Genomic DNA, 20,037 nt, shown 5'->3' with positions numbered 1-20,037 from the left:
TTTAGGTAGGAAATAAGAACGCATGGAAACAAAACCCCAACGAAACAAACACTCATGGACATAAACCACCATTTTAAAATTGAATTCCGGGTGCTATAAATTGTTCGGTTGTGATAGTTTCACATCAAATCCCACGGGCCGTCAAAGCATGGCCAGGGTTAGGAAGAAGGTTCGGAAAACTTAAAAAATGAAGCCGAAGTGCGCAAACAAGTTCTCAGCGCGATGGAGATTTTCGGGAAAAACACGGAAGAACACCAAAACGAAACCAATACTGAACTTCAGTTCGGAAAAACGCGATAAAAATCCAACACTTGCAATCACTTCGTTTATAGAAGACATCAGTACAAAAATTGTCAAACCTGGTTCGAGGGCAATTAAGGAGCATAGAATTAGTTAATCAAATATTCTTTCACTTGAATTTCTCATGTTTCACTTAATCTTCACATACAAGCAAGCGTCTGGCAAGTTCTATTTCAGCCGAGCTTTATTCACTTGAATTTCTAATGAATGTTGACGTGTTGATACCTCGTTCTTTCGAAATACAGTAAATTGGTGGCTTCTGCAAGCTAATTGAAATAGTCTTTTAAATTGAAATTTGAAAGTTTCTCAATCAAATTACACTAATTTCTCCACATGAAAGATATCACTCGTGCGTATTAACTGAGTAAGACAAGCCAATTAGAGATGTCTCTATATGTATCCGGAAGACTCCGTAGTTGACTCGAAGTTAAAAGTCACTGATCCTTTTCTTGAACTTCTTATCAAGTTGAGACTTTAGACCCTATATTCTCAACAGATCTTCAATTAGTTTTGTACGCAATGACACAATGCCGGTCGGTACGTTTCATAGAAAAACAAATTGAATTCATATTGACCAAATAAAATAGAAAAAAGGAAATGAAAGAAAAATATATTCAAAAGTTTGTTAGAAAAACTTTATGCACAAAAATCTGTACAAGTCGTGAGATCCCAGATTCTAATCTAAGAAAAATTCCGACAACGCTTATGTTCAGTAAGTAATTACCAACATAGCCACTTAACAGCACTAAATACCTAGAAAAATCAGAAGGCAAAAATTAATGAAGAACAAAATCTTCACTTGATTCAATGAAAAATTTTCTTTCAAAATTTAAATGTCGCATATATTAACATAGCCCACAAACAAACAAATAAATGTAAAATCAAAATTCTTATAAATTATATGAAATGGTCAACAAAAAGATAAGCAAACTAGCTTCAATCGTACAATAAAAAACCTGAAGAGGGATACAAAAACAGCGAAAAGCGCATAAAAGGGCAAAATGACAAAATTAGCTGAGAACTGCATCAAAATGACCTTTATTTGTTTCGAGAGTTGCAAAAATTTTCAATCAACAGAAAATGCATATGTAAAAAGTTATTTATAAAAAGAATTGATAAAATGGCCTTCTGCTGAAAAAGGAAGATTTGAATTATTTAAACTTCTCTAAGAAAGCTGCATATTATAAGAAATACAATCGCATAGATCAAAACTTTTACCTTTATCGTTTATTTTTCCAGAAATGTTTTAAAAAAACCAACACTGTTCTCTCTGCTGTTCACTTCTGTTGAACATAAATCCAATTATAAAAATTTGAAGTTCTAACAGGTGAGACAAAACCTTCTACTTAATGTTCCAGAAAAATTGGACCAATTGAAAAACATAAGCTGAAGAATTCTGTATTGATTCAAATTTCTCTGTGAGAAGATTTTTTCAAATAACTAATATCTACTACTAGAATACACGAAGGCACAGAAAATAGCAATCATAACTGAAGTAACGAAAGAAAAATTGGACAAATTTAAGGGAACCTAAAAGGATTAGAGATACCCAATTAATTTTTCGCGTAGTACAAGTGCACATACCACGGAGAAAGTTCTACCAATGAAAAAACTGATCAAGCAAGATCAGGCAGGTACATTAATTTCCAAAAAATATCTAGCTGTGAAAATTGAGAAAAAACAAAAAAGGTGAAAAGTGTGAAAATTCGAAATGTAACAGTAACAACCACCAGTTATTTTTTCAGCCTTAGAATTTAATCATTGAAACAATTTTTAAGGAATTTCTCTTACAATTGGAGGTCCGATGATTTTTTTGCAGACTCATGTTTCAAAAATCATAAGAATTCGCAAAACAATTTGAAGAGTTGTCTCTATCAAAAACAACCCATTCAAAAAGTACTACATACTGGAAACACTTGCAAATTAAAAAAATAATGAAAAACAATACGAAGTCAACAAAAATATTTAGCCTCAAGTATCATTTGAATATAAAAAGATTAATTATTGCCTCATATTATATAAGCGCACAATAATACGCAACACTTTTCTTTAAAGAAGTGAATATCTAAGAAAACTTGCACAATATTGGTAATGGCAAATAGGGCAGAAAAATTGCTAACCTCTGGTAATTTTTGAACAAAGAGAAAAATGACAAAAAAAAACGAATTTCTCGATTTTTATCAGATTTCTGAATGAAATATCGCTGAGTAACCTAACTATACAAATTAGAAACATTTTTTCAACCAAAGTGACTGCTTAAAATGCCTCCGACCACATTCATCTTTTCATTCCACAAAATATGGTATTAAATTGTACAAAATGCAAAAAATAGCTTAAGTTTTTTTTAAAAAACGCAAAGTGGTCAAAAACCTCTAAATCAGCGCAAAGAAATCGGATGAATTATTCCAAATACTTAAAAAAATTTCAATTCAAAGTGAAAAAACAACATTTCAAACTTTATTCAAACCTCTAGACCAAAAAATATTTAAACCGAAATAATTCCTAGAATAAGCTGTACTTCAAAATAAAGTTTTATAAAAAAAATCATTTTCACGCATCAGTTTCTAGCTCTCTCGAAAACAGTGACACAAACAAAAAACCCACATTACCTTTTCTGCAATCTCTAATTTTGTTCATTAATAAAACTACTGTAAACTTTTTCACACAATTCTTTTCCTTATTCGAATTCACTCCAAAAAATTCATTAATTAGCAACCCGGTAGAATTTCCGAAACAGCTCAACGCCCGCTTCATCCACACGAACAAGTGTCCCATTGAATTTTAATATTGAATGTCAGAGCGGATCAAACTAGAGTAGAAACAATCTGTAAAAAAGAGACGAAAGTAAAAGTTTCAAAAATGCCGACTAATCCAATAAAATTAGTAAAATTAAGTTACCGTTTCCGATCGTACAAATACACATAAAAATTAACCCTTTCTATCAAAATTTTTGTGTTTAATAAAAAATTGTAAACAAAAAATTAGCAAAGCCATGGAAAGCTCACAAACAACACTAATATCAAAATGGGGGTAAAACTGTAAGATATTGAGCATTTTTAAAAAAAATCGACAGTCTTTCATCTTTTTACCAAAAATTCATCATTATATTTTTTAAAAAATTAAGCTTCAATTTAGATTACTTTAAAGGCATGAAAATGAAACGAATAACAATGGCCAAAAAACTAATGAAGTAGCCTACAAATCCGCAAACAATTAAAAATCATTCAAATTACTGTACAGCTCCGTATAAGTACCAAAAATTGCAAACGGCTATGAAAACAAAATTAAAAAATTTTGACTTAGTAAAAACAATTTTTACAGGTAAAGATTTTCTAGAAGAAATTTCTCGGGTACTTTAATTTTTGCTTTGTTTCAAAAGAAAGTTTCAATAAAATTAAACACTTCCGGTTGTTTTCGCTATTCGATATTGTTCACAGAACCGACTTTAACAAACTGTATTCACGTTTTCGGGGGCTCACTTACAAAGAAACATAGCCTTTGGAAGCAACTCGCAGAAAAAATTAACCGGGGCCCGAATAGTCAGTAAACAAAATTCCCATCCTTCTTGTTACATTACCATTTTTCATACAATGGCAGATTAAAGAAAAGAAAAAATCCAAATTTGTATTAAAAAAATTGAAAACTTTTAAACAATCTCTTAACAAGTTGCGGCTCCTAACTGAAAAACTTGCCATTCGCAAAAAAGGTTGAATAAATTTAGTTTTCAATCAGTAGTAAACCCAACATAGGCAAAAAACTTAAAAACAGATAAAAATGTACAAAATTTGATTAAAATTATTCATTTTGTTCGCAAACATGCAAAAATCAGTAAGATTGTAATATCTTTAGAGCCACTAGAGCATCGAAATTTAACCAAAGAACTCCCAAAATGCTATGCAAAATTGAAGCAGATTAATAATTAGTTAATATGGTCAAAAATGATTCCAGCTGTAAATTTTTTGCATGAAAAAATCAAAAAAAAACCAAAAACTGTTCTGAGAAAGCAGCAACTAATCAAAAATAACGTTCGCTTCCCTGGAGGTTGTTCCACCGTTTCATATAAACAAGAAATTCTTTAAAAAACAAAGTGTTTAGAAATCAGTCAAGGCAGCACTTTATATGAATACTGAAAATGCTCGTGTTCCTATTTATTACACAAAACGACAGACTTGGGGAAAAAGATGCCAGCATTGCAAACAGGAGTAAAAACTGGGAAATATTCAGACATATGTGGCGTCAATGTAAGAAAAAAACACAAAACTACATGCTCGAATCATCTTAGCCGCAAGACTCCGGAACTGGGTCGAAGTGAAAATTAACCTATGAATAACCCTATCACTAATTAAAATTGATCCCCTAACTGATTACATAGGGTATTTTGACACAATACGAGAATAAATTTAGCAAAAGAGCCACTAAAGCCACTATAACATTAAAATTTAACCTAAGATTTGCAAAATGGAAAAAAACTGCTCAAAATGCATCTGAAAAAATTTGCCTAAAGGATCAAAACTGATTACGAATCGTTCTATCATAAGGATGCGTGAACAGAAAACCACTCATATTCTCTCTCCGATTTTGAGTTTTATTTAGCAGATTCACTTACAGTTATTTTTGCATGCGAGATTTGGTTTTCTGTAGAACACATGCTCTATAAATAGAAGTCACCGATTAAAAAAAATAGATTACCATTAATCATCTTTGAGTCGTCGAGAACCATAAGACCTTTTCAAGTAGTAAAAAAGACACTTCTTCGCTACTCGTGTTGGAGTTGTAAAAGCAGAAAAGTGTTACACGCCCCTTCGAGTCGTAAAAATGGATCACCGTAGCTCCTCTTTGAGTTGAAAAAATAGCGCTATAATAGCCGTCCGAGATGAGCGTCAAAGAATTGCAAACGAAAATCCAAAAAATGAAGAGCACTGTTTGAAATTGTTTAACTTTCTTGATTTTCGATAAAAGACTAACTGGATCAGAGATGGTGCAATAATGTGAAGTGATTCCTTGGGCACATTCATCTGCCAGAACCAGACCTCTTCGTTGGATGCAATCGCTATCTAGGCAACATTGAAAATGTCAATAAACTGAACTAAGGACTAACCAAAAAGTCAACAAACATGCTAATGTCTAGGCAAAACTTTTGGCATGAGAATGTAAAACTGTAAAAGAAAGACCATAAAAAGCTTACCAATTATGAAACGCCATTTAGAGATTTTTGAAAATTTACTAGCCATACAAAAGATAATACGAAATTTGAGTTTGGTTGACTTAGAGTTAAATAATAATTTGAAGTCAAGTGCATGAAACGCCCAAGTTCTAAGTTTCCAATCTATAGTAATTTGCTAACCACAAAAAACACAAACCACCAATAAAAGCATAAGTTAATGGTACGTTCTGCACAAGATACCAATTTTGCAAGAAAAACGTAAACTGGATCTTGACAAGGTGAACAAGCATAAACATCTAGGAAGGAGACAGCACTGTTGATAAGAGATCGAGTTTCAAAAAGAGTGCTTTGAGACGATTATAAGTTTATAATAATTTCTCGTTTTTTTTTGTGTAAAACATTGGCTTCGTACCAGCAGCATGACAAGAGTCATTTCAAATTCCGTGCAACATTATTTAAAATTATAGTCTTTGCACAAAATTTTTAAAACCAGTTAAAGCACAGGAGTTGGAAAGGAGTTAAGTTAATAAACGCAGAAGAAATGATAAGACTTATGAAAAATACTAAGGCTCTTGCTGCTCGACTTTCAGTAGGTAACTCGGCTGTAACTTAAGCCAATAAAGGTCCTCACCACTTGACTTTTCGTCTTTTCATAAGTCGAAGCCTAAAACTGAGGATAGTTTCTAACTTTTACGAATGTGAAAGCAGTGAAGTATCCGTCAGATGCTTGCATTCTGAGGACGAGTTGTTTGCCAAAGAGGAGGTGGAACATGTTTTCTGTAAACAACTGTCCACTTTCAGGATCCACTGAGAACCATTCCACTGCCTTCTGAGGAGTTCCGCTGTGGATGCTGTACGTCAGCTCACTAGAGTTGTCCAAATCTTGCGCCTAAAAACGAGAAATTACTTTTTAACATTACAACGCAAAATGTACACTTTTATTATGAGTCAAAACGGAGCTGTTTTTCAAGAGATTCTTTCTTCGATAGATGTTTCTCATAGCTGTTAATCGCGAGTCAATTAGATATGTACGAAGGAGACTTTAAAAGCAGCTAAATTAGCAGAGATGACAGTTATCACCTTAATAGATCCAAATTGGGTGCCGATAGGGGCTCTGATAGTGACCATGTAGTTGTACTCGGGCATCTCGAAGACCGGTGGATTGTCATTGATGTCCAATATTGTAATGGACACCTGCAGGATATTACTTGGGAGGTCATGGTAAGTCTCTTGGTCATTTTTCTTTCCCTCCTCTGTTTGGGATGACTCATCTAACGAAAATAATAAACATAACCGACTAACGTCGGGCGAATTGCTCTCAAACGACCGGCGATCGGTTGGCTTCATCAGTAGCTAGTCACGGTTTAGTGAGCTTAGCTTAAGCTTAATTGAAGGGGACATGAGGTGAGCGCAGCGGGGGTGGGGGTGGGGAGTTGGGGGGGGGGGGGTGTTGAGCAACGGTGGGAGGCAGATCTTTACATGCACGGGGCCCTTACGGCCTAAACGATGTGCAGGGGCCGGACTGGGGGGATGTGGGAGGCGGGGGTGGGGTGGGGTCGGATGGGGCTCAATTTCTAAGAATCGCTTCTCACACCATAATTATAAGCCTCAAAACAGTTTCTGTGAATCGCATACTTGGAGACTAGTGAGCTGATAGGCTCTAAGAGAACTTAATGCCGCTTGGGCGCTACCTCTTTATCTATCTTCTGAGGACGGAACGCTGAATGGGTGAGACGAAAAATCGATCAAGCGAAAAATCACCTAAAAATGACCAACAAGACTATTATAATCGCTACAAACTTCGTTTGAGAGCCATTAACAACGATTTTCTAAAAAGTGGTAGTTAAGTAATTTATGATTTGGCAGTTGTTTTCTCTGGAGTTCTGTCATGTAAATCATATGCAAGATTTCAAAAGTTTTGTTGGCCACTAATGATTGTTAGAATCAGAAAAGGACAAAAGTATTCAAAAAATTAAAAACAATTGCAAAATTCAGCGAAATCTTGCTAAAATTGGTGATATAAATATCCTCAGTACCAATTGATTGTCTCTAGAGAATATCAGAATATCTAGTATCCGTATTTCAAGCCTTAAATAATTGCACCGGCTCATAGAGATCCTTAAACTTGTAACTTGATAATAATTTTCCAAAAATTTGAGAAAAAATTAAATTTTATCACAAAAATCGCTAAACCTGGAGTTATCAAAATATCGATAACCGTTCCATGACACTAGAAACTATGCAGCAGCTCAATATTATCACACCTTGGAGGTCCCTGGGCCCCTGGTACTGCAAAAATCAGACGAAATCAATAGTACTAAAAAAAATTGAAAAAATTGCAAAAAGTTGTTTTTTAACATTGCTTAATTAGTGATGATAAAATCTTGAAAAAAATATTTTTCATCTAGAAACTATGCAGCAAATAGTTCCTTAGCTTTTGAGGCTGGAAAAACCCTCAAAATGACAAAGAAAAGTAAAAAAAAACATTAAGAAATATAATTTCTAAAAAAAAATTGTGCTAAAATTTGTGCTATTAAAAAATTGAAAACCATTCAATGGCCAATAAATTTTTATTAACTTATTATAAAAACCTACAGGAGGTTTTCTGTCCCCTGAGTCCGGAAAAACGAAAACAATAACAATAAATGTAAAAAAAAGAAAAATTGCGAGATTTGTTAAAAAAAAAGCTAAAATTTGTGAGATTAAAGTTTTGACAAACATTCCATTACCTCTAAAAAACTATGCATGAATCAAACAAGAAAATTGTTAAAATTTGTGATATTAAAAAGTTGAAAGCTATTCCATGGCCAGCAAAAAAATCAGTAACTTTTTATCAAACCCTAAAGAAGGTTTTCTGGACCCTAGGACCGGAAAAACTTCAACAATAACAATGAATGTCAAAAAAATGAAAAAATAAATTGCAAGCTTTGTCAAAAAATGCTAATATTCGTGAGGTTAAAGTGTTGACAAACATTCTATTGCATCTAACAACTATGTATTCATCTATCGAAAAATCTTCAAGGAGGTTTTTTGGTTCTTGAGAACAAACAATCCCAAAATACGACAAAAACGTCAAAAAATTTGAAAAAAACGCAAGTTTTCCTGAAAAATTGGTAAAGTTTGTCATAATAAAAAGTTGAAAACTAATCCATGGCCAATATAATAATTTCAATGAATTTTCTTTCAAACCCTAAAGGAGGTTTTCTGGACCCTGGGGCCGGAAAAGCTTGAATATTCACAATAAATTTCAAAAAATTGAAAAAAAAAGATTTTTTTGTCAAAAAAATGCTAAAGTTCGTCAAGTTAAAATTTTGAAATCCTTTTTTTAAATAAAAACTATGCAGTAAGTTAATGAACCCTAAAGGAGGTTCTTTGGCCCCTGGGTTCGGAAAAACCTGAACAATAAAAATAAACGTCAAAAAATGAGAAAAATTTCAAGAGTCGTCAAAAAATGCTAAAATTCGTGAAGTTAAAGAGTTGACTAACATTCCAATACTTTTGGAAACTATGCATTCAATTGACAAAATAAACTCGAGGAGGTTTCTTGGTTCTTGAGAAAAAACAATCCCAAAAAACGACAAAAATGTCAAAAAATTTGAAAAAAAAATGTAACTTTTCCAGAAAAATTGGTAAAGTTTGCAATATTAAAAAATGAAAATTTTCCATGGTCAATAGAAAAATTTCAGTGATTTTTCTTTCAAACGCTAGAGAAAGTTTTCTGACCCCTGGGACTGGAAAACTTCAATAATGACAACAAATATCAAAAAAATTGAAAAAAAAAACAATCTTTATAAAATTCGTCATGTTTATATGTTGAAAATCATTCATTTAACACTAGAAACTATGCAGTAACCTATTATCAAACCGTAGAGAAATTTCCTTGACACCTAGTGCAGAAAAATGACAAAAGCTTTCAAAAAAATGTGAAAATTAGTATAAGTTTGCGTGTTTTTGTTTAGGGTACTAAAGTACGTAGCTCTTAAAATGATCAAGAAAAGTACTTATGTCTTGCAAAATGGCTATATCCGCTTTATCTAGCCTAAGTTTTTGATTGGTCCGACAAAAAATTCTGAAAAACAAAAAAACACGCAAAATTGCAACATTTTGTTGGGCCCAAAAACTCCTAAATTTGACCTTTCAACCTTAAACTACGTCCTTCCCAGTTGCTTGAACACACTAAGCACTTAATGAACTACTAACCGCGGCTAAGGGCCTCTAAGGAAACTTAAAGCCCGCTGGGTGCTACCTGTATATCGCGTTTTTAATGACGAAAATTCAAATGGGTCAGACGAAAAATCGGTCAAGCGAAAAATCTTATATGGAAAAATCTTATCGGTCAAGCGAAAAATCTTATATGAAAAAATAATATAAATGCTACAAACTTCGTTTGAGAGTAATTAACAAGATATCATTGGTGAAAGTCTTCGCTGGCGATAATAAGCATGGCTAACAAAGATCAGCCATCCCGTGATTACACCCATCTTGATAATAAATTGATTAAAAAATAGAATTTAGCTTTTTCGTGGTCCCTTGGGGGCGAGATTTTCTCGGTGGTGGTCCTGTGTAATATGTGTATTATGTACATACCGAGCTTGCATTTACTTAAATTTTTTAATTTACAGAATGAAGTAGGCTCAATTTTTTAGTTAATAAATCAACGGGAGCTACATGGTTGTGCTACACGTCGCAATTTAAAACAAGATGGGGGCTGCAAGGTGTAAATGATAAATTTTTGGCATAAATTAATACGCCTAATCTATTCCAAATCAACAGTGTGAAGCGTGCCACTGGATTGAAAAGGATAGCAGAATATTTGGTTGTTTGTAATAATAGACGGTTGTTGACAAGATTAGAACTTAATTTGAAATTACTTGCTAGACTTACTTTTCTGAACGATTATTTGCTGAAAAGACATTTATTAAAATGTTGAGGAGATTGTTGTAGAAAATACTTTCTGAAAAAATTACAAAAATTGTGGGAAAAGGAGAGCCGTTGTCTGTGGTGGCTGTGAGTTTCAATACACATATTTTTTCCTCATCTTTCCTCAATATTATCTGTGAATTTTTAAGCCGATATAGGGCTAAAAGTTACGTTCACGTTCATAGTGAAACGGTTTTTTAAATTGTTTGTTGGCGGATAACTGGAGACAATCAACACTGCTATCTCAAAAAATAGATATTGCGTTTCTTTTAAAAAAATTGAAAAGCGAAAACCTTTGTGCTTGTTTCAGCCTTGCGCTACCGCTTAATTTTGTCTCCTTCTACTCTTAAAAACTAGATACTCGATAACCTTGAACTTTTTGAGAGGTAAAGTATTGCTTTCTCTCTGTTTAGCCTGCTTTGCTCAATTTTTCCACAGTGTTCTAAATGTCAGAGAAACTGAACAGATTTAGTGCATCTAAGAGGATTTGGTTCTTTTTCTAGTTTAAAAGTTATGCTGGATAATCCAAGCTCAAAACTGGTCTCTTTTGTTATTTAGAAGAAATTTGAAATGCTATTACGTTGTTAGTCTAAACGCGCGTTAATTTGGTTGTCGCGTGTTCAAAATTAGTGGTATTTAACGATTGAATAAAAGCGCTCAGTATGCCGTAGTAACTATTCATTCTAACTCAGCTCTCAATAGTGCAACCCATCCTGACAACCTCATGGGATATTTGTCAGGCTTAAAATTTAGAGCACTTCAGACCATCCGATCCGTTTCCATTTACTGATCATTTTTTTCTTTACATTAGTGGACGAGAAAAAGTCGTATGCCAAAAAACCGATCTTTGCCTCAGTTAAAATTCTATTATTGCATAATCGCCTTGATATACGGTTACAATTGAATCTGCTACTATCTGACTAGAAATTGTTATGATGAATTATTTTTTAAACTGGACTGAAGGAATTTTTGTAAAGCCTTTTTTCAACCATTCGAAATTAGTTGCTGAATAATGTCAATATTCTTCACGCCAGCCCCAAAAAGAGTAATCGTGGATACTAGTGTTGGATATATTCAAACTTTAAATACTTTTCAACTGAAATCGCTCTCTGTAATTTCCACTCCCGGACCTGTGTGTCATAACAATTCAGTACTGAATCATAGAATTTCCATTATGATTTTTACTATGACCAGAGTTCTGATCATGGCACTTATTAGACATTTCATGGTAAAATTCATAGTAAAATTCTGAATTTCTTATGAACATAATGATTTTTTCTCTGCATTTATTCTGAACATTATGACCTTCTTCTCTGCGTTTATTCTGAACATCATGACTTTTCCTCTGAATTTGTTCTGATCAGTCTGACAAAACAAATTGAACCTCATGAAAAAACGAACAAAAAGAAGAGAACTCCAATTAATTCAATCAAATACTTAAAAGAAATAAATACCAAAAGAAAAATAAATTCATCGCAATTAAACGTTATTGACTTGACATTAATAACCTCATCGCAATTAGACATATTGAGTTGATATTGTAATTTCACTATTGAAACAATATTGATTTCAACCAATATTGTAATTTGAAACTCATTTTACTTTCTGTCTTGCTATCAGTTTCACTTTCTGTCTTGCTATCAGTTTCACTTTCTGTCATGCTATCAGTTTCAGTTTCACTTTCTGTCTTGGTATCAGTTTCATTTTCTTTCATGCTAATCTGATCACGTTCTGAAATGGCTACCCTTTTCCTACCAAACTGAAACATCCCGCCACCTTCTAATACTCCTCCCGAACTGAAACAAGTCCTCTGCGTTGGCACGGAAGTCTTTCCATCATCACCCATTTGCCCATCTCTGCCCGAGACTTCATCACCTGCAGCCATCTTGAATGTGGCACTGTCCCATCTTCAACACATGTGTTCAAGAGATCCGACAGAGATCGAATCAGAATTTCCAGATTGTATGTAAGATCCTAAAGTAAATCTGACGCAGAACAAATTTTTTATAATATTTAAAAAAAACCAAAATATTAAATGCTGAACGAGAGGTATGATGGTTAAATAAGGTTTCATTGAAGAAAGATACTAGTCAGTTCGCTGAAATTCTTATTTGATGACGATTTAAAAGTAAGGGACGTTTAAAACTCGCAAGCTCCATTTGCAGATCGATTTTCATATCTTAATCATATTAGACGTTCCACAGATATATATTATACGTCAGACAATTTCCTGATGGAAGACGGAGTATTTAATAAAAGCTCTCAAGCGAATTTTGTAGCAAGTAGAGTAGTCATGTAGTATTTTTTATGCAGAAAGAAGAAAATTGATTACATACACACACGCACATACACACGCAAACACACACGCACACACACACACACGCACACGAAAAAATTACAGAAACTGGACAATGATTTAAAAATATGCACTCACAACTTCCTCTGACTGTTGTAGTTGTTGAGTTGCCATTTGTACTTGGTCGGCCGATACAATCTGCACATTTCGTGAAGCCATTTTGTACTTGAGAATGTTGAAAGATGTTGAGAATGTTGAAAGATGTTGAGAATGTTGAAAGAGGTTGAGAATGTTGAAAGAGGTTGAGAATGTTGAAATATACAAATCGATGAATGTTGAAGTATCCAAATTGAAGTAACTTGTTCTTCGAGTTTTTAATACACGGAAACAATCAAATCTGAAAAAGCACTGGTTGTAACATTTCTTCTATCTGTTTAAATACATTCATTTACATTAGTTTGATCTCTGTCGAATGTTCTGAACACATGTGCTCAAGATGGGACAATGCCACATTCATGATGGCTGCAGGTACGAAATTTCGGGCCCCGATGGGCGAATGGGTAATAATGGAAAATGTTCAGTGCCAACTTGGAGGATGTGTTTCAGTTCGGGAGGAGTAATAACAACAACATTGCATTATAAGAAAAAGTATTTTTTTTTACTTCTGGAAGGGTTGGGGGCGGTGGGTGGGGGGGGGGGGTTGGGGGGATTTCCGTTCCGTTCGTTCCGACTTTAAGCCATCGCTCTATCCGGGGAGCGCTTATTTTTGCGTTTGAAGCAATCCTATCCACAATAGTTTCTCATTTTTGTTTAATGGCTGGAAGAGTGGATCCTTGGCCCGGGTCTGGATCGATCACAGTGTCCTTTATTTACAGTGGGCCAGATGTTTTGGATGTGTGAATGTTTGTGGCTGTAATGTGAAATGGCGTGATGTGTTGTGATTTGGCGTTCCCCTGTCTCCGATCCGGTTGTTGTTTGTTTGGCCTTCGAGCTCGCTGCCCAAATTGCCAAAATATTGTGCCTGCGGACAGCTCCACTGTTAACACTCACGCTTTGTTTGTTTTTGTTTTCAAGTCCTCGGACTTCCAAATACATTTTGGGGGCTCTAGATCTAACAGTATGGAGGGAAAACTGTCTTTAACGGGGGAAATTGGTTATTGGGGTGATAGTCTTAATGTACTTTCTGTACACGTGGACTACAGTATTGATGAAGGGGGTGGGGGGGATGGGGTGGGGGTTCGGGGGTAGGAATCTGGACGACTAGTTTGGTTGAAAATGGCAGTTTGGTTGAAAATGTAGTTTGGTTGAAAATGTAGTTTGGTTGAAAATGGCCATTTTCAACCAAACTACAAATAATATTGTAGTTTGGTTGAAAATGGCATCTTCATGCTCAACCAAAGTTTTTGAATTCCAAAATTCCATTCAAAAATTTCATTTTTTTCTGAAAACGCTATGAACATTATGAAAAACTCAAATCATCATGTTCATCCTTTTTTCAGAAAAAAAATGATTTCTGGATTTATACTGAACATACTTGGCTAACAAAGTACCCTTAGGTCACTCTGATTCAGTACTGAATCGTCGATATACTATTGGGATGTACTGATTCAGTAATGAAAGTCTATGACACTCGGGTCCGGGCTCACGCTTATAACCCTAATATTAAAACAACGTCGTGATATAACGTCGAATAAATTTAATCGAAAAATCCGGCATTGGTCGCGTAATGGCACCGAATAGAAAGAAAAAGGCGAGTTGGTGACAAGTAGCACAAAAAAAATCTGTAAACAATCGTACCATTGGGAAGTAAAGTACTTCTCCGGGTTCGAGACGTCTTCTGAGCCATACTCGATTCCATCATGTCACCATTGCCATCATTCAACAGAACAACGTAGCTGGTATTCTGGCATTCTGTACCCTCCGAATTGCAGGTCTGTTCTTTGTATAGAAAATAGGTCAACTGAGACAACTCGGCCAGTGACATTGTATCTGTCCAACGAGTCATGTCCGAAAGTCGAGTTGCTTGAATTGTGAGTGTGACGTCAACGGTCCTGGATGCATTCGGGTTGACAACTTCTTTGTCAATTTGGCCCACTCGCGTCAAGTTGCCAGATATAGGGTGCAATTGGAACAGAGCCCACTCATTACCTAAGAGGAGATAAAATAACTTAATTCACAAAGACAAGATGAAACAAAAACTATTAAGGGTAATAAATATAAATAAATAAATAAATATAAATAAAAAAAACAAATGATAAATAATAAACAAAAACTATATAGGTCAAAAATATTAAAACAATTGCTGAGCACTATAGTATTTTCATCGTTATTACGGTGCTTCATAATTCACAATTGCAGCACAAGGACAATTTCCTGTATGATAACGATCGGTTTTGAAGAGAAGAAAACAGAACATAACGGTTTTCTAGGGGAATAAAAACATAACCGGCAGATTGCCGGAAAATAGCCGCCATGGATTCCCATAACCAAGATTGGGATTGAAAGGAGAGAAAAAAACTAGTGAAAAAAGATTTTTGTACGAACAATTTTAATGTACGAACTATTCTGATGTCATTTTGGAGTTGAACATACTCCTGTTTCGTAATGAGACCACACAGTGGCTAGTATCAATGCCAATAAGCAGTCACGATGGTAACTTAGAACAAAGATCGAGTACCGGGCATCTAAATTGGGCTTTATGGGTTTATCCCGTTTATATTTCTGATTTCATTTTTGATACTGACTTTGTTCATTTTGAATTGCTAATTGAAGTAAAAAGATTTTTTTTCGACGAAGTAAAAAAAACATAGCAGGACAAGTCCTGACGTACAAACCAAAGAATTTTCGTTGACTAAACAAAAAAACCAGTCCTAATTTAAAAATTTTTTTTACTAAACACAAAAACTAGACCTAGAACGGACTATGAGTGAATTGGGAAAACCATTTCTAAAAAAATTAGATAAAAAATATAAATAAGAAAAGAAAATCAATGTCAAAATGCCGCATGTGAACAAAAACCACAAACGAGAAATGGAAACTTGATTCAAACAAGAAAACTAGGCCTTGAATGAACTATGATTGGATTGGGAAAACCATTTAGAAAAAAATGCAATCCAAAAAACAGTAAAGCTTAAAGTAAAATTGCCGCACGTTAACAAAAAAACTACTAGCAAGAAAGCGAATTGTTATTCAAACTCCGTTTTCTCACTCTACTTTAAAATTAGGGCGAAAAAAATCATGCCGCAAAAGGGCTCGCTTTTTCGCTCCAGTTCCTGTTTCGGCGTGACCAAAATGACTACACCAATTTGACTTCAAAAATCATGAAAATTTGTGAACAGATCTTAAAAAAGACAGCGCCCAAATACAATTCAAATTCTTTGAATTGTAGAAAAGACAGCGCCCCAATACCATTTAAACTCTTGGAATTGTAAAACAAATAGGAGCGCTATAATAGCCGGCTGACAAACTGCGGCGGCTATTAAAGACAGCGCCCCAATACTAATCAATTTCTTTGAATTGTGAAGAAAATTAGGAGCGCTATAATAGCCGGCTGACAAACTGCGGCGGCTATTAAAGACAGCGCCCCAATACAATTCAATTTCTTTGAATTGTAAATAAAAGTAAAGAAAATTAGGAGCGCTATAATAGCCGGCTGAGAAGCTGAGGCGGATATAAATAAACACATATTTTATTATTGATTTTCGTTTGTATTAAATTGCTCGGTTAGTTTTATATCAAATCCTACAAGCCGCTAAGGAAAGGCCATGGAGCGAGAAGCATAGCCAACTGTTCTAACTGTCCAACTCTCTAAAGGTTAATTGGGGGTGGTTTTTTTTCGTGTTTTTCCCCAAAAACTATATAAAGAGGGAAAAGATCCCACCGGATATGATGAAATATCTCAGCTCCTCGTCCACATTGTCATTGGCCTTGACAGTTGTCAAATAGTGGACGAGGTCATTGTTCTCTTCCACTTGGATCTTCACGTGTTGAGGGGAAAAGAGTGGCTCCTCGAACTCAGGGTGTACCACCAACACGGTCAGTTCAACTGTTGAGGATAAAGCAGGACTCCCGCTGTCTGTAGCCTGTACTTCGACCTATAACAAAAAGCTTGCACAAAAAACCTATATAAAAATATAACTTTCCTATTCGAAAAGTCAAAAACCGATTAAATTTCATAGAACCGGGGAGGGTTTTTGTTTGAAAGTTTTATTACCCCACAGGAGAGGACTATTTTTGAAATTTTTTCCTTTATGGATGTCGCACCCAATAAAGTGATGAGGTCAAATATCCTTTACAACTTTAAAGTCATAAATCGCTATGCAGACCAATTGTAGAAGCCCAAAATTGTATTCGCACTCGGAATATCCTTTTTTGCAGCTCAAGAGTGATACGGTGTTTAGTTTAAACAGAGTTGATAGAATTTGATGCCTCCAGAATAAAGAAATCTCTGGATCGAGTTAGAGAGAAAAACGAAAATTAATTTTTGATAATTCTTGTTAGCATGTGACAGAATACCAGTGTGTCTTTCCACTAATAATATTTTGTATGTGCTAATAATAGGGAGGACGCGGCATTAAAGCTTTGAAAATTATTTTCCCTTGAGTATGATTTTTTTTATTATAAAGGTTTTGAAAATCCAGTTGAGTCCAAGTTTTGAGAATCCAGTTGAGTCCCTTTTTTTGGTTAAAATCAAACCAGCGAACGATGTATTCCAAATTAGGTAACAAGATTTCTGAAACCCTCGTTTAGCACTCATACCTTCCACTGGAGCTGTTGTCCAATTAGAAGAATGGGCAATGGAGCTGTGAGAGTGATCCATCCCTCTTTTGGGTCTGGGATTATGAAGTAGACACTGTGCTCGTTATTGTACACTATCTCATACTCCACTTGTCTGTTCTTGCCCTACAAACAATTATGCGCATTACATGCTATTGCAGACTCCTAAACTCACCAGCTGGTTCAGACCACTAAGATTCGACCAATTTTGAGCTATTTGTTCCTCAATTTTATCGGGGGGTTAAGAACTCTTTGATACCATGACTTTGTTTTTTGGTCGGAATTGGTCGATCGCTATATTTTACGGAGAGATGAAAAAAGGTATCATTGCGAAGCAATTGAAAAACTGAATCGTTTGTTCATGAGGCAAATGGGGGGCGCTTTTAAAGGGGGCGCTTTTAAAGCGAACCTCCTTGTAAAGGGGGGCGCTTTTAAAGCAACTCAGATACTATAAATCTGATTCAAATTAATAAACAACTTTCTGTTTCTCAATTGGCTTCAATAACCCCCAATATCAAAACTATGCTAGGCTTCGTCAAAGCCAGTAAGAGCAAATGACTATGTGCTTTGCACACAGTTTCTCTTACTTAGGAACTTTGTTCCCCAGAAAGAAAGTTTTGAGAATATCAAAGTTAATTCTCTTTTCAACAAGTCAAAGTAAATTTAAAACTGTACAATCACTAACATGATCTACAGAAACAAGACACGATATCAAGTATTTTACCGCTCAAGAAAGTGTGCTTCAATACGCACTGTATGTCAATTTAATAAAACCAAAATTGCAAATTTCAACTGATTTTTGGTAGTTTTTCAAGCTCCTTTTATGCTGCTAGTCGCGTGGATTTACATGTCTAATTCAACTGTTGATTGGTTATAGATAATAATGTCGACAGAATGTGAACACTTTTCCATAACGTCTTTTTTTTTCAGTGTAAATTTGATGTCATTGGAAATTTGTTAACCATGTAGAAGTTTTGTCGAATATTCTGTATCAATAACAGGTTGATTCGCAATCCAATCGCAAAGAATCTGATGCAATACTGTTAAGTCGTAGTATTGTTTTGCTGGTGGTTGAGGTAGTTCGAGTTTGAGTTTTACTTAATGAATGACGATTGTGTACTAATAATAGTTGCTAAATATAAATGTTGAACAAAATGAACAAATCCGTATGACTTCAATAGAATGTAGCATTAAATTTCGCTTGTCACACTATTCTAGCTTTAAGGCTTGAAATGACCTTGAAGCGCTATTCAATTTGATTTCTGAGTTGTTAAGCTCAGCCGCAATAGGATGTGCACCGTGTCAACAGTGGGGGTGTCTTCATAAAGAAAGCACATTTTTTTCTGGAAAACTTTTTTGACGGGTGGCAACTTTTTTTGGGATTTGAGACCGTGTTTGCAGTAATCCAAGGGTTTTGAGGTGGGAATTGACAAATCAAAACAGTAAAAAAACGGAAACAAGCTTCGGTTTTAGCTCACAAGGGTCTCGTGAGTCATGGCACTGCCTCTACTTTTATCAGACTTGTTAAATCAAATTTTAATTGCTTCAATTAGACCTATTGTCTTGGTGCTTTTGGCCAAGCTCAATGAATTTATGTCATTTTTCCAAAAAAACACCCATTTAAAAATTTTTGTCAGCTAATTGTGGGGTGACTGCGATCTCAGTGTATGGACCAAATCAATCTATTCACATCCAATTAGCACGTATAGCAAAGACGGTTTCTAAATGAGCTTTTAAATTCAGGCAGCAGCACAGAGAACCTGTTGAGATCCTGCTCGGCGAAATGTAACATTGACGTCAAAACTAAAAACTGGTTTAGACTTTTTTATATGATAATCTTGTTTGTTGCGTGTAAATGACTTGACTGTCTTGCCTAACCAAGTTGATTAATAGTTTGAATACCCTAAGATATATCTTCTGAATTTCTTACTTGTGGTCGATTATAGACATATAATCCTCTCCCATAGGCCGGCCGTCTTACGGATATTTCATAACCTTCAAATCCGTATTTGTAATACAAAGATCTTGTCTGCAATTTTACTTAAAATTTGATTTCTTTCATTTATTTTTAATTGGCGCATTATTAACAACTATCTTGGAAACCACTGACAAATTCGAGTAAACTTAATGGAAAATTATAGGTTTTGCGGCGCAATCACGTTGAATTTACCGTGTCTGCGTCTGTTGCGTGCACTTGGGCCACTTTTGCCCCTACCACTGTGTCCCAGTGTACTATCACATGCTCACTAGTCGTATTCGCATCAAACACGGGAGCATTGTCGTTCACATCCACAACTCTTAACTTCACAATCGTCTCAGCAGTAGTCTCATTGTTGCTGTCGGCTAAGCTGTTCTTCGCGTATACAATTACTGCAAAGCTTTGAGGCTGTGTTGCATTTTCGTAGTCGAATGCGCGGATGACCGAAACTTCGCCAGTTGTCTCTTCAATCGAGAACTTGAATGCTGAAAATAATATTGTTGGAACATTATTGCAAAGTTTGTTTAAGGCCTATTAAGTTGCACCGCATCCTTTCCCATGAAGAGTGAAATTTGGTCACCTGACAGCTCTCAGGCTAAGGCC

At 35.0% G+C, this 20,037-nt stretch overlaps 1 protein-coding gene across 1 annotated transcript in view; it reads right to left on the bottom strand.

Moving 5' to 3' along the window:
- The window catches only part of LOC142334916 (protocadherin Fat 4-like), a 209,085-nt gene that overhangs the window by 37,603 nt on the left and 151,445 nt on the right, over positions 1-20,037 (bottom strand). The window contains exons 20-26 of the mRNA XM_075383244.1: positions 19,627-19,919; positions 17,439-17,582; positions 16,561-16,774; positions 14,478-14,828; positions 6,545-6,735; positions 6,153-6,353; positions 5,239-5,354 (exon numbers count right to left, since the gene is read on the bottom strand). Of these exons, the coding sequence (XP_075239359.1) occupies positions 5,239-5,354; positions 6,153-6,353; positions 6,545-6,735; positions 14,478-14,828; positions 16,561-16,774; positions 17,439-17,582; positions 19,627-19,919 (1,510 nt within the window). The remainder of the gene's footprint in view (positions 1-5,238; positions 5,355-6,152; positions 6,354-6,544; positions 6,736-14,477; positions 14,829-16,560; positions 16,775-17,438; positions 17,583-19,626; positions 19,920-20,037) is intronic.

Source organism: Convolutriloba macropyga, chromosome 2, assembly GCF_964194025.1.
Source record: "Convolutriloba macropyga chromosome 2, txConMacr16.3, whole genome shotgun sequence".
Lineage (NCBI taxonomy): Eukaryota > Metazoa > Xenacoelomorpha > Acoela > Convolutidae > Convolutriloba > Convolutriloba macropyga.
This window is presented reverse-complemented; position numbering and strand designations above follow the sequence as displayed.